Source organism: Triticum aestivum, chromosome 5D (genome assembly GCF_018294505.1).
Source record: "Triticum aestivum cultivar Chinese Spring chromosome 5D, IWGSC CS RefSeq v2.1, whole genome shotgun sequence".
Classification (NCBI taxonomy): domain Eukaryota; kingdom Viridiplantae; phylum Streptophyta; class Magnoliopsida; order Poales; family Poaceae; genus Triticum; species Triticum aestivum.
The window spans coordinates 419,863,577-419,879,592 of NC_057808.1; the positions used below are offsets into that span (position 1 = coordinate 419,863,577).

Below are 16,016 nucleotides of genomic sequence, written 5' to 3' on the forward strand. Positions count from 1 at the left end.
AAAGGATTGCAGGATGTTGCATAAATTCCTACAAGAAACTTACCTAGGCATGAAAACTCACTGCCAATTCATATTGAGTTGCCCTAGCATACCATACGGCGCATATAGTTAACCATATTATGCAAACACATAAGCTTACATCAGGTGAAAATTTTGGGAGAGTTCTTTAAAAAATAGGAAAACAACTGAAGATGCATACAAATCCACAAAATTATTACGTACCAAAGTCCTGATAGGCAACAAAAGACCGAAAAGGCCACCTTACGAATAGAAAAGGGAACAAAATGACCAATAAACTGTCATGTCGAGGTTGGCGTCGGTGGAAACAGTTCCATGAGATTTTGGGTATGATGTTACTATTGCTTCAGGGACACCTCTCAGATGTAGACAGAGGCCCATCTTGTATATTGATTCAAACAAGCTATAGATTACACCAAGTGCACGCGTGTTTCAGTGTCATCTACTAACTAGCTATTCCTGGCAGCCAACATCCTAGTATGGCTAACACTAGTAGTTCGTCATCGAGATCTAGACGAAGTTCGGCTGTCTATTCCTGAAGTAAATCATCATCAGACAATTCGGAATGAGAAGCGAAGCTCGAATCTGTTCCCAGAAAAAAGTTCCAATAGACAGAGGAATGGCTAAGACAGAGATGCCCCTAGCGCGAAGAGAGATCATTTGGTTTGTTAATTAATAGGGGGATTTTCTCAAAGTAAGATATGGATTGCGCGAGCAGTATATATGAGATGCCCATTGGCACTACTGGCTAGCTTCCACGTTCTACAAGGATCACAATGAGATCATTGGAGTGTGCAGTAAAGGAACACTAGTGAGTGGAGTGGAGATGCAAGCATCTATAAAGTTGCCAGATTGTCCCTTCCACATTCCCCATCCATGGTTCAAATAAGGAAATCGTTAAGAGTGCCCAGTTGCTTGTTAATGAATGTTATGGTTAGTTGATGAATATCCATATTTCTTTGGTACATGGAGCCCAATAGTTGCAAGTTTGAGTAACTACTGCAGTAAAAATTAACGAAGCCAAGTTCATTGACTTGAATACGCACAAGCAAATAAAAACAAAGAAGCATGCGTTTTCTTCTATTATCTTACTCCTTCCATTACATAATCAATGTAGTGCATATTTTGTTTTTAAAAGTCAAACATGTCTACATTTGACAAAGTTTATCGAACAGACTATGACATATAAAATACTAGATAAATAAAATGTATAAATACACTTCATGATGAATCCAATGATACTAATTTTGGATTTTGGATATAGATATTTTCTTCAATAAACTTAGTCAAACATAGACATGTTTGACTTTCGAACAATCTATTACTTACTACTCCCTCCGTCTCTTATATTATGGGACGGAGGGAGTACATTGTAGATCGGAGGGAGTATTAGAAAGATGCAAAACAACATTGATGATGTTCTCTTCAGGATATTAGATAGTATAAAATACCATGTTAGCCAGGGAAAAGGAAAAAATATATCCAGGTTGCTTATCCAAGTAGATCAAAATTGTGATGGTGCAAATATCATACACCTCCATTTCTCAATGGTTGCTTAGAAAAATACACATCACCAGTAGAAAAGAAAAAAACTACACTTTCTGCTTATGTGTGTTAAGATTGGTATGGTGCTGTTTAACTGGATGTGGAGAAGAACTGTCAAAATATATAAAAACAGAAATCCATTTTTATAACTGTCAAACGCTAACCACGACTACGTTTTAAAACACAAACATACAAACATATATATCTTAGAAACTAACCTTAGTGTGGTGCATTTCATCGCAACGCTAACACTAGAAGCCACTATTTCTATGAAGGTATTTCCATAGGTATATAGAGGATTGACATAAATCATTTGCCATGCATGCATATGACTAACCAATAGTTACTTACACAACACAATAACCACGTTATTTCAGCATATCACAGTATATATCCCGGAAATACACAATGCGAGAGGGAGTGGCCACTAATAAGCAAGAACAAACAAACAACACAAAGACACGAGTTAAACACCCTGATATTAGTATTCAAATATAGTGGTCACATTGAATTTAACAATCAGCATTTCCATTCATTAACTTTTATTCACATGAACTCATTATTACGAAGAAAATTAGAGGATAAATGTATTATCAAAACAATGAAATTAAGTTAGGGTGCAGCTTTAAACCCAAAAAGATCCCAGGTGTCAATTACTTTGGCCAATCTACTACTATTAGTTTATTTGATACTAAAATAAGGTAAATGCATTCAGCGGAATATACACATGTTGCATCCTTCGAAATAGAGCAAGTTCTCTTTTGAGATAATGAAATCGACCAACTTGAAAGGCAACATATACAAAGGAACCTCCATGCATTATAATAGTAACACTATTTATAAGGAGGAAAAAACATGTTATGCTTCAAAGAGGAATTAAGGTATTAAGAAGTTAAAGGCTTACTACAAATGTGCAATTTTGGAAGTTTGCACAACCCATCATCAAATTCATTTAGCCTGCTGTGTAGAATTATTTTTCAAATTGCAACCTCAATGATTAACTTCAATATCAAAACTGCCGGCTTATGCACCCCACTACCATTATTGCTAAAAGGCATGCAGACACATGAATTTTCTCATTCACAAACACGAATTATATTTCTTAAAAAATAAATTTACATATAAAATAACATAATTTGTTAATACTACTACTGTACTCAAATCGTAGCATTTCACAAGCAGACTTAGAGATTGAAATGAACTGCAATGCTACAATTGCTAGCACTAATAGATATAATTATTTTGGTAAAAAACTTCATCATTTCTTGTGAGATGAGTCTTATAAAATTTAATTAAAAAAACTGAAGGTACCCAATGCAATTGCAATTTAAGGTGATGGAAAAACAAATCAACAAGTTCATGCCATAGATGACCAAAAAAAACGAGATGAATGCGCGACCAATCAATCATTCTCCCTCATACCTGCTAAGCTCGGAAACATAAAACAAACACCGAAATCAAGCAAAGGGATCGTCGCATGGCTCGATCGATCAGCTCCCAATCAGCTGATCATTTGGTCTCAAACTTTCTTGCATTCCTCTCTCCCATGAACATACAATAGCTCACTCCTACTAGTAAATCCTAATATAGTATTAGCCACAAAACTAACAGAACCACACCATTAACTTATGGCGAAGGACGCGACATAGTATCTTGGATCCACGAGCTACCAAGTAAAGGGGACTAGGTTTCTAGGGCGCAGCTTTTGAAGAGCAAAGGGAAAACGAGTAGTAAAGCCGAGTGGTCGCACCTTGTGCAAGACAGATAAATAGAAGCTATGTAGTACGTCGTGGTAAAAGTAAATTTAAAGAAGCCTTAGCATCATATATTATTGCTCTGACGAAAGAAGTACCAGGAAAATCAAGATTGTTAAGAACACTGTCAATTGAAGATCCGGAAAGGAAAAAACAAGCTAGAGCAGTGCAAGAAATCACGCTTAGTTCCCGGGATCCTAACTGTCAGATTTCTAATCATTTGCTCTGACAGGGTATGTCACTGACTGATCGCCTCAGATGCTCCCAAGAAGAGCTGGAAAGTTCTAAATTACGGTGCCTCATTAAGCTAAGCTATAGCTAGGCTCTAGAGAAGGAAGGAGCATCAATTTATGCATCAATTGACAGATCGAAGAAACCAGGGGTTGGGTGGAGGCACGGTGTTACAGCGGGAGTCGCCGTCGACGTGCGTCCGTGCGTCGTCACTGTCTCTGGTAGGGGTGGCCGTGGAAGAAGGGCGTGGTGGCCGGGAACGAGCCGTAGAGCCCGGGCGTCGGGTACGGATCCATCACCACAGCCGATGACACGACGATGTTGTGGTTGTTGCCGCCGCCTGCGTCGCCCGCTTCCGCGCCCGTGCTCGGCGGGGACACGTCGCCGGTCAGGCGGAACTGGTAGTCGCCGCCTCCGCCGCCGCTGCCTCCCGCGGCAGCTTGCAGCTGGGCGTGGGCGTTGCTGGGGCCGACGTCGTGGAGGATTCCCTTGAACACGTGGCCGCCGATGCTGACGGTGGTCTGGTACGCGAGCTCCGCCTCGGCCTGGTCCACCGGCCCGAGACGCACGCATCGGAACACCGCCTCCGAGCTCACCTCCCGCGGGAACCTCTCCGCCACCGTCACCATCTGCTGATCCCCTACACACGCACGCACACAAAAAGCACAGGTTTTAGCGTCAGATCCGGGAGCATAGAGGCATGGAAGGTGTAGGTTTTGCACCACGTCGTGGTAGTATATAGTACGTACCTGAGGAGGTGGTGGGCGTGGTGGCGGCGAGGCGAGCGCGGGGTCGCTTGGTCAGGTCGCGTGAGGGGCCAGCCCCGCCCGTGGTCGCGGCGGCGGAGGCGGCGAGCGCGGTGAGCTGCTGCTGGCGCTCGCGGCGCTTGGAGGCGGGAACCCAGGTGGACTTGACGTGGGTGGAGCAGGCGAAACCCCGGGACTTGCAGCAGGTGCGGCAGCGCTGGTGCTGGCAGTCCTTCTTGGCCTGGTTGCCGCAGTCCTGGCAGCTGGTGCCGCCGCCGGTACCGGCGAGGGCGGCAGCGCGCGCCCCGCGGGAGGAGGAGGAGGATGCCGCGCCGGCGAGCGACTGCGCGGCGCCAGCGGGGAGGTCATCGGTGGCGAAGCGGATGAGGTTGGGGGCGTAGAAGGGGTGCGTGAGCTGCTGCTGGTCCTGCGGCTGGCCCCATAGCTGGAAGCCGCCCCCGCGCGTGGCGTAGAGGAAGGTGGATGCGTCGGACGGGTGCACGCCGGGCGGCGACGCGGAGCTGTCGCGGCCGCTTCCTCCGGTGCCTAGAGGGAAGCCCGCCATGCGCCCAAATCCATAGGCCGCCGTGCCGATCTCCCTCTATTTCACTCTACAGTCGCTGCCCTGGCCATGCGCTAGCTTGTGTAGGAGTACGCGCTATCTTCCTACCTACGTACTGCGGTATGTCCGGCAGCAGGCCTCGTCGATGGGAAGGGAAGGGAAGAGGATGAGGAGGGAGGAGGGTGAGGAGGTGGAGATGAGGAGGAGTAAAAGTCCGCGTGGCAGCGGGTGGGGGTGGGGGGTCGCGTGCGAGTTAAGACGGTGAGGCGACAGAGAGGGCCTGCTACGCCGCCATGGTGCCTGCGCGCACCAAAGCTGCCATTTATTGCCCTGCCTGCTCCTCTCCTTCTCTCTCTAAACAAGTTTGGAGTTTGCAGCACAAGCACAAGCACAAGCACAGTCGAGGGAGGGAGTGAGGGGGGTAGGCAGGCACCCAACACGGCAACGCGGCGGGCGGCTGCTGCAGCTGATGTTGCGAGGGAAAAGGGCACAGCACAACAGTGGCGCAATAGAATAAGCATGGCGCGCGGCCCCGGCCGCCGCCCCGGATGGAATGTACCACGAGTAAATGTTTGCCTGCCGCGCCGCGCCCGTATCATTGGCGTGCTCCGGAATCCAGCTGCCTCCACGCCACGCCATGCCATGCCATGCCATGCATGTCCGCTACTCTCACACGCACTAGTCAATGCAATATTCAATTCGGCCTTGTAAAGTTGCACCGGCTGAGGGTCTTTCACTCGCACAGTTGCACCGCAATTTGTTGCTTGGTTGGTCCCAGAACACCGGCGCCACCGTCGGATCGCGCACGGACGGCGGTCGGCGGCGCGCGGGGGCCGGCCGGTCAAGGGCGCCGGAAAACACGGGAGCCAGCCGGCCGCTCGCGTGCCTTTTTCTTTCGAAGCTGCCGTGTCGCATGCAGATGCGGACAGCTTTCCGCGCCCAACGTGGCCCGTTTCCGGGGCTTCACTCCATCGTGATCACGGTCGTGGTCTCGCGCCGCGCCCTCGATCGATGCCATCCCTGCCCTGCCTCCACTCACGTCGGCTACAGTGCTCCGCATCGGTCAATTCTTGGCCCGTGGCATGGCCCTGCATGGAAACGCGCTGAAACTCGGACGCTTTGGCGCAGAGAGACTGGCGACGGGCGGGCAGAGTCAGGGGGATCCCGAGGACGTGGACGCCGGCGGCGGGTCCGGCTCCACCACGCACAGTCCCGGCCGCCCCGTCTGCCGAGTGTGGTATCAAATCATGCGTGGAGCAGTACTGGTTGATTGGTGCTGGGTGGCCTCCATTAGTAGTAGTCGACGCGTTTCCTTCCCCGTTTACGAGCTCCATCTCCGGGACCGGGAGTCAATGTGCGCGTAGTTTTTACCAACGGGATCGACGTCGCTGTCGCCTCCTAGAGTCAATACTCGCCGCCTAGATTCATTTGGGATTGGTGGAGATCGAGCGAGAGCGAGACGGGGCATGTGGATGCCAGGATGTGGTGTACTTGTAGCAATAATGTTGGACGTACAAAGAGTTACACATAATTGTCTGTAAAACCCCCGTAAACCTATTGATGTGGTGTAGTAGTGTCAATCCAGTGGGGGATAACGCGTGACGCGACCGGAATCGATCCACGTCTTGTTTCGCCCGACTCGATCGCTGCCCAGTGGAACGGAAGCAACAGCGACCGGGCGGCGGTGTGCTGTGCAATGCATGTGGTACTATCGCTGTTGCTGTGTGGAGTACGTAAACCTTGTGGCTTGTGTGGTCCTCCTCGGGCTCGGGCTCGGGGCAGCGGTGCAGTGACCAACATGCATGCTGCGCCGATCGGTCCAGCGGCTTCACATCGCACGTACCTAAAGCTTCTTTGATTACAAAAGGGACAGTGTTCTGGTAGCAAGGGGACTGTTGCGAATTATTAAGGGTCTCCATCGTCCCTTCGCCGCCGTGCGTCCCGTTTGGGCAGGCGGAGCCGGGCGGGTGCTACTTGGGACTTGCCTTTCTCGGCCGGGCCAGCCACGCGGACAAACGTACTCCACTCCATGGAGATATTGGGTGGAGCTCGCGGCTCAGTTTCAGGTACGCGACCCCGATCGTCCAGCTGGCGTGGATTGTCAAAGCTTGGCCACGTACTACGTGGCCTACTGGAGAGAAAAAGGTTGGCTGGCTATGGGATCACGGTCACGGGGATGGATTTCCCCCGGTTCCCGTGGAAAAGACAGTGGCAACGTTCTTCCCTGTACGTACCCAGCACCACCGATCCTGTGTTTCAGCCCGGCCACCGTCGCGTCTGGTCCCGACGCGAGCACTAGCTGCTGCACAGGCCAGGCCAGGCCGGATCGAACTGGGACGAGTTTATTGCCTGTAGTGGATCCATCCAACCCATGCATGCATGCATGCATGATGAAAGAGAAACACCGCGGCCGTACCGTGAGTGATTACTCAGTCGATCGTCGACAACAGTACCGCGAGTAAAATTAGAATTTAATGCCCGAGAAACACGCATTCAGTTGAGGGCGGAAAAAGGACTACGTACTCCACAAATGCGTGCATTGAACATTTGAACGACGGAGCGGTACGTGATGTATAGTACTTGTACTAGTAGTAGCTTGCAAGATGACAACCTCGAGAGACCGAGATCAGAATGAGATCCACTACTTCATTCTCGGCCCAGACAACGAGATTAGCTTAGCTTAGCTAGGGGAATGGTGGCTACGTAGCGGGCTAAAATGCGTAGCTTCTGCTGGTCTTATTAGGCACGAGTAAGTAGGCCACGATCGAGTAAAACAAACACAAGGTAGCAAGCGTACGTACGATCCATGACCTGTGGTGAGATCATACCTCGTCTGAGTCCGCGGGGTGCTGGCTAAGAGCATCTACAGCCGACCTCTCGTCCACCGTTACAAATGCCCGCGCAGACCGTCCGATCACTGCCGGTAAAAAAAGACCCAAGCGGAACTCTCAAACCACGGACAAACGCCCGGGCTGACCGGCACCCCTCATATCCAGATCAAATATAGGACGGATATGGGACGGTCCGGCCATGCCCGGGCGTGTCCGCCTGACAGGCCCGGCCACCACCGATCCTATAACTGTCCCACAAAAACCACAATCCGGGTGCCTCGCTCCGAACCCTAGCTCACTCTCTTTCTCGCTCTGTTCTCTCCTATCCCTCACCGATTCTGAATTTCTGTCCCATCCACTCCGATGTCCAACTCCGGCAACGACTCCGACTCCGAGCTCAACTACGAGGAGGAGATGGCCCTCCGCATTACGTTCGAGCGGTCCAATGTGGACACCGATGGCAACGCCGGATCTGGAGCATCGCCGCAGCTCCCGCGCCGGCGCAACGCGGACGCCGGAGGTGGACCCTTCTAGCCCGCGTGCAACGACGCCAGGACAAAGTAGTCCTCACTGCCCCCGCACCGTCTCCTTCCCGAGTCGGCCGCTCCTCCACGCGGGCAGTGGTGGGTGCTAGTGCCCGCGCCGCTAGCCCGCACGCGCACTCCAGAACTGGAGGCGCGCGCCGCGCGCCATGAGAGGTAGCGTGCACGGAAGAGGGACACGGTGGAGCAGTCCGCGCGCCGCCGTCGCGAGATGCAGGCGGATCCCAACGAGGACGCGCGGCTCCTCGCATGGATCTACCGCCGGTCTCTCACGACAGCTAAGACGGACGCTCGCTGCCTCCGATGGAAGAACGGCAAGACGCTCCGACTTGCTATCGGGCAGTCGGAGCGCGAGGTGAAGGAGGCAGGGGCGGAGAAGGCTCAGGTCGCCAAGTTGAAGCGGGAGTAGGACAGGGCGGTTTGTCGATTGAAGGGGCTCATCGTACTCTCCCACTCCGACTCTGACTCCGACTGCGACGGCGACGGCGACAGCTGCACCTCCTCCTCGGACGACCAAGACCATCCACCAGCCGCGAACGCCTACAGTTGCGCCGGCGACCGGAAAGGAAAAGGCCCGGTGAGGAAGTGGTGAAGCTCCGCCGTCTCCTTCTCTAATTTCAAGTTTTTCGTAATATGGTTTAAACTTTTGAAGATCCGTTGGTGATCTTTTGGGGCGCGTTTGGTTATTTGCATCGTTTTTTGCCCTTTTGCATACTTTTCAAAGTTGGCCTGACTGAGCATATGCAGGCAAAAAACCAACATCTGCATGTTGATTGGTTGCCAGCATGCCCTCTCCCTGCATCGTAACGATGCCTCTACGCACCGCGTTTGGTTGTTCGTATTGTATGTGGTCAGATGAGTGCATGTTGTTTGGTTGCTTGCAGGGAATATGATTAAGACTTAATAGCTACCCATAACACACAGTGTTACACTACAGTGCCTCGGCGACAATGGTAGGCGGTGGTTGCGGCGCCGCGTCCGACACGACGAGCATGGAGTCGCGGGCGAGCGACCTCATCGGCAGTGCAATGAACTATTTGCTAGTGCCATCGCCGCACAGAAAGCCCGTGTGGAGTAACGAACAAAAGGGCGTTGAGGCAGAGGATGATGAGGGAAAAATGCAGTGCACCTGCCATGGCGTCGTCAGTGTATTAGGACGGGGAGGAGGAGGCCGAAAAGAACGCGGCAATGATGACGGGGCCAGTGTAGTAGGACGCGGAGGAGGTCGAGAAGAACGACGATGATGACAACGCCATTGTAGTAGGACACTAGCGAGAAGGTCGAGAGGAACGACGTCAGTGCTGGCTTCAGTGCAGCAGAACATGGGAGACGACACAGAGAGGAACGATGACCGAGCGAGTGTAGTAGGACGTGGTGGAGAGGTTGAGATGAATGCTAATTTTTTAAATAATACATTCTTTTCATTAGATCGAGAAAGAATACGCGGATTTGAATTTTTTCAAAAATAATACAGCGTCGGGTTCCCTGTAGCCTATTGGATTCAATCGGCTTTGCGTAAGCCGATTAGGCCCACTCAGCCACGCGATGCCCGATAGGCATGCAGTCGGCCAGAGCGAAGCCGACTGGCCTGTCGGCCGCGCCGAAGCCGACGGGGTGGTGCATCCACACTGCAAGGAACCCGACACTGACAATGGCGCTAATGCAACAACACGCGGGAGGGAACGACGATGGCGACGACACCATTGTAGTAGGACGCGAGCGAGGAGGCCGAGAGGAATGACGCCGGCGATGGCTCCAATGTAGCAGGACATGGGAGAGAATGCAAAGAGGAACGACGACCACGCGGGTGTAGTAGGACAAGGGAGAGGAGGTTGAGAGGAATGACGCCGGCGGTCGATAGTGTAACAGCACGTGGGAAAGGAGGCAGAGAGGAGCGACGGCGGCGGTGACACCGGTGTAGCAGGACAGAGGAGAGGAGACCGAGCTTAAAAAGTGTCATTAACACAAATCACACATATGCGTATATAATTCAAGAGGAAGAAGTCAAATTTAATCGTCTACGATCGTTGAAACAGAAAATATGCAACAAGAAAATCATGTGAAACTGTAAGATGGAGCTACCGATCAAAGGAGAATTCAAACGGTCGACCGTGCACGACGAATTTGACAAAATTCATTCAAAATAGCTCCAAACATGAACACGAAATTAAACAATTACGGCCGACGAAACTACGAACTGATCACAAAAGTGGAACCATAACATCGATGCGCATCTTTTTCATGTAGAGCTTATCTCAAATTGATGCACTGTTGTGTGGATTAGAAGGGACTTAAGAAAAGAGATTAGAGAAGGAGCTTACTAGAGGTGGAAGAAGAAACAACATACCGGGTGTATACGGCTCGCATCCTCTCGTGCAAGAGGGCCCACCATGTGCACTCAAATGTGGCTCCCCTCAGCCTGGCCCGGTAGAAACAGCCGATTTGAGTGTTCCCCAGATGCAGGCTGAGAGGTGCTTTGAGTTCCGTGCGGGTCAACTTTTCAATGTGATCCAGGTAACCAAACAGGCCAAAAACATTTCGCGCGGGCCTGGCTGGGCCTACTGCAGGCTACCAAACGCATCCTTGATGATCGGAATGTGCATTTTTATGTTTGATTGTATGTATGTTCGATGATCTACGTTGGTTAGTTCCACGTTACATGCTTAGTATGGATATAGCGTACCGGATATGAGATACACGGATGTATACGACAGGATTTGAAGAGTGCCCGGTCAGTGCCCGCGGACGCGCCTGGCGTTCGAGGGCCCGAATTTGCCCATCGCGACTGTAGATGCTCTAAGGTTCAGGCTGGATGGTCTGCGAGACCCAGGGATCGGGGTGTCGAGCATCTCCAACAGCATGTGTATATTTAGATGTTTATACAGATAATGGTCTATAAAGAATTCACTCGTATGCACGTTCAGTTTTGTAGCAGAATATCTATATACAGAGTGACTATATTCTATGTCATATATTTTAACACTATCTTGTAACTACCATTTCAATAGTAATTCAAACGATTTATAATTGCAGTGGCACTGGCAACTCTTGCTCCGCAACTGAACTATCTGGCACTCGTGCTAATACATCGAAGCTCAACATGTTGAGAAAACTCTCGTCGGCTTCCATCAGCAAGGAAATCGACACAACTTTGATATAGCACTACATCATATAGCCTACCTAGCAGCACCAATGTCAAAGAAAATTCTCTAAATAAGTACATCTCTAATCACAACAATAAACCTTTATCTCATTTCATCTGCACACAACCGACAGGTATTACATGGTAGAGACATTTAGTAGCAGCCAAAAAATTAGTAACAAAATTCTCTATCTCATTCTTATATATCAGCACTTCAGCAGGAGCAAACATTCTGTATTAGCATCTCTGCGTGCATGGAGGGCATCAACTTGGCAATCCAGTGGACGCAGCTGCCAGTTGAAGTGATGGATTGCCTGGTTGCTCTCCAGATGATTACAGCACCCGCCACGGGCCGTTCTCGTTACTCTATGATCGTTGATCAAACTAGAAGGCTAATGAGGGAAGGGAGAGACTTTAAACTTACTCATGTTGTTCGTGAACAAAATGGCGTCAGCCATTATCTAGCTACGTTTGGCAGACTAGAGGAGCGCACTGTTGTGTGGCTCAACTCTGGGCCAGGTGATGTGCCTCGCCTATGTATGCTGGACCTATCATTCGGCTGATCAATAAAAAACCCTTTCCAACCGCAAAAAAAAAAAAGTATTAGCAGCACCATATTCACTAGGAAGCGCACACATGTGTATATTGCTGACTCGGGCTGAGGCCAGGCAATTAGAGAAAAACAACACGAGAGCCGGCCACAACTGCTCAAGCCGCCACCGCATTTGGGCCAGAACCGGCCCGCGCGCCTACCACCGGTGCTGCACCTCCGCTCCGCCTGCCTCAATGTATCATGCATGGCTGTGCGCGCCGGCCGCCGGATTCGGCACGAATGCCAGCGGTGACGCTCCGATCCAGGCTAGCAGCCGCGAAAAAAGCCATTACCTCTCAGGAAAGAAATTATTGAATTATATTGTAGATGGGCATTGGCCCAGGTAAGACAATAATTTCTACCCAAATACTGAATCGTGCAGCTGCGCCTAATGGACGTCGCAAGCGCACGCGCTACCGGACAAAATCTCATCGTACGTACTCTCTCCGTCCGGGTTTATTAGGCCTCTCACCATCACAAGCATGTCCCCTTTTATAAGGCCCCGCTTTGAAAAGGTGCATGCATGCAACCATTTCATTGGTTACATTGAAAGTCATTGTTGTTGGTGCCATGGCTGGAAAATTAATACACTTCATGCGTGCTTTTTCATTGGCTGCATGCATGTGAGAGAGTGCATTGGGAGTGAAATGGAAGAATTAATGTGAGCAAATTATTATGTATCTTGGTCTAAGAGAAGTTATCTTTAGATCTAATAAACCCGGACGGAGGGAGTACGTCGCTAGAAAAAACACACTATCTCCCCCCAAAAGGAACGCCTGTCCTAATTCCCCTTTCCTCGTATTTACACAATGGTGGCGAAGAACCAGCCGCCGCTGGTGGCGTAGCCTGTGAGGTCGAGGGGAGGCGACGGGCTAGAGGAACCAGGCGAGCTGGTCCGGATCCAGCCCCAGCCCACCACCACCAGCCCCACTCCCCTCCGGTTTCCGCCGCCCGCCTGGTTTGATTTTGCTCGTCCTCGCCGTCGCTCGTTTGGGGTCGCGTCCGGCTCTGTTTTGCTCGTCCTCGCCGTCGCCCGCTTGGAGTCTCGTCCTGTTCAATTTTGCTCGCCCTCGCCATCGCGGCGATCTGATCCGTCAAGCAGAGCACAGACCTACACATCTAGCATGCTACTGTTATAGGTGTGCGTGCACCTAGCCTGCTACCACTGCCGCTGGTGTATGCATACATGTGTTTGAGCTGCTTCTGCTTTTGTGTGCGTACATGCAACACATGTGTGAGGTGATTAGCTTAGACAACACATGTTTTTTATGGGATTAAGTTCATCTGTGAACTCCTAAAAAGACGAACATGTGCATGTTCTTTATCCCTTTTTCAGATGTTATAGTTGCCCACAATCACCCATACAGTTGTCTAAAACCATGTATCCAGTTGCCCGATCCTCATGAACAGAAATATTACCAAGACCATAATTTGGCTAAAGTTTTAAATACCTTTCAATTAAGATTGTGCCATAGATATGCATCAAAACTTTCATCTCCTCGGGATGGGATCCCTTGGTATGATCGTAAATACTTGACGAATAATCATAGAGGGGGAGCGGTGTGGAGCTAGTCATGGGGACATAACTAAAACCACAAAGTGTTTTTAGGGGATTAAGTTTGTTTATGAGCCCCCTTCAAAAATGAATATGTGTACGTTCTTTATCCCCTTTTTTAGGTGTCATAGTTGCCTACAGTCGGCCATACTGTTGCCTAAAACCATGTATCCAATTGCCCATAATCAACCATACTGTTGCCTAAAATCATGTATCCAGTTGCCTACGATCAACCATACAGTTGTCTAAAAGTATGTATTCAGTTGCCCAATCCTCATGAACAGAAACATTAACAAGACCATAACTTGGCTTATATGTAAAGGTTCTAGATACCTTTCAAGTTTGTGTCATACAGATGCGTCCAGAATTTAGCCCTTTTTCAGGTGTTATAGTTGCCCACAATTAATCATCCAATTGCCTAAAACCAAGTATCCAGCTGCCCACAATCAGCAAATAGTTTGCCTAAAACCATGTGTCCAGTTGCCTAATGCTCATGAAGAGAAACATTTACCAAAACCATTATTTGGTAAATATCCAAAGGTTTTAGATACTTGTAATTAAGTTTGTGTCATAGGGGTGGAGTCAAGATTTTCTTCTCCTCGGGTGGGATCCCATGGTGCGACAGTGGATGGGAGCGGGTGGAACTAGTCAGGTTTTTAGCTGGAGATATGAGGGGACTATGTGTGTGTGCGCCCCCCGCGCACGCGCATGTATGTGTGTGTGTGTGTGTGTGTGTGTGTTTGTGTGTGTGTGTTTTCCCCTCTGCAACCGCCTAGTTACCGAAGGAAAACTATGAAGTGCCAGGGACATCTGTTTTTGCGTTTCTTTGTAATTGAGTTGCTTTGATCTTCTGCTACAACATACGAGAAGGTGGATGAGAGGGGGGGGGGGAGTAGTCGAATATTTGTTCATAAAGGCTATTCAAGTTGCTCATACATTTTTTTCCTCTGCCTAAAGTAGATGCTAGGGTAGTTGCTTGGTTTTGCTAGGACAATTGCTTGGTTTCGCTAGGACAGTTGCTTATTTTTTTTGTAGAACAGTTTTGCATTTTTTGTGTTTTTTATATTGAGTTACAAGCAAAAGGGCCGCTCAACCTGATGCTTCACAGGGCGAAATGGTGGATCAACAGGAGGTACCTGTGGTTTTGTCAAGTTTTTTTATGAAACGATGAAGATGAAGAAGGAAGGCAACCGGAACGGGCGAAAAGAGGTGGATAGGAAGTAATTCTAAAAAATATTGTATTAATTGCATGTTGCATCACACGATAGAGGGAGTTACTCCTATTCTAGAAAATACAATATTAGTAGATTAAGTTGCATCGGAATATATATGGAGCTGCCCAGTTCACATCAAAAGTTGCATAAAAATGCCTGGAACACATTTTTTTAATAGTTGCCCATGAATCACACTACAGTTGCCTATGTTAGAGAATATATATATGCATTAGTGCCACCTATATATGTTGTCTCTACTTGTTGTTTTTGTGGTTCTTTTTTTTGCACAAGGGTTGTCTAATATTACTGCAAGGAGCTTATGGGGAAACAACCCCTCTTTTTAATGCATGACACTAGTTGCTTCAAATTTTACTAGAGCTGTCTGAAATCATAGCAAAGTTGCTCAATGTTTTTTACTTTTGCATAGGGGATGCATGCTATTTTTTATGCAAGGAATTCATATGGGGCAGCAGACCTTTTTTACATGCCTGATAGTAGTTGGACTCATTGGATGGTTAAAAGTGTCTAGAGAGGCCGATTCCGATATTTGGGGCGTATTGGTCATCCACGCCGGAGTTGTTCTTACGGTAGGCGATTTAGGGGTGAAGCTAGACAATTGGTAGTCATGGTAACCAACTTACAAGGATCCTCCGTTGATAGGTAGTCATACTAGGGGAAAAAAGGAGTTGCTTTTCTATAGCACTTAAGTTGTCTCTGTAGCACACAAAGTTGCTCAGAAAAAAATTCGTCGAAACCTACTCATATGGGATCTAGTGTTGAAGAACTCGTCGCGAGAAACCCAACGGTGAAAACGTTTTGACATTCTAATCAAAAGTCACAAGTTTTAATGTTTTTGATCCCCTAATAAATGCAGGTGGGATAGTTATGCGCGCGCATTCAGCTTCCTTTTTTGGTTGTCCTCGCTGGCGCGCGGGGTGGTCCTTCCTTATATGGGAGAGTGCTCGCTCCCGCGTACGAGCGCACGAGCGCCAGCAAGCCATTCTAAGGCCCGTGTAGGTGCATAGAAAGAGGTTGGAAGTAGACCTGTGCATGGGCGGCCCGGCCCGGAGGCCCGAGTCCGGGCCGGGCCCGGGCTTCATTTTCCCACCCGAAGCCCGGCCCAAAAGCCCGAAATGGCAACAAACGTGTATTTTATTTGAAATGTAGGTATATTATATTATTTTAATATCCTGAATATAATTATTTTAATTGAAAAATGGCACTATTCATGTGCTTCGGCCGGGCCCAGGCTTGGGAATTTTGCTTCGGGCTTTACAAAGCCCG

At 49.2% G+C, this 16,016-nt stretch overlaps 1 protein-coding gene across 1 annotated transcript; it reads right to left on the bottom strand.

Moving 5' to 3' along the window:
* Positions 1–3,366: 3,366 nt before the first annotated feature.
* Positions 3,367–5,177, bottom strand: LOC123122296 (protein SHI RELATED SEQUENCE 1). Its single transcript, XM_044542478.1, has 2 exons — positions 4,298–5,177; positions 3,367–4,188 (listed from the first exon to the last, which is right to left on the bottom strand). Exons 1-2 carry the CDS (start codon positions 4,857–4,859, stop codon positions 3,758–3,760), a joined length of 993 nt encoding a protein of 330 aa, XP_044398413.1. The 5' UTR covers positions 4,860–5,177; the 3' UTR covers positions 3,367–3,757.
* Positions 5,178–16,016: the final 10,839 nt, after the last annotated feature.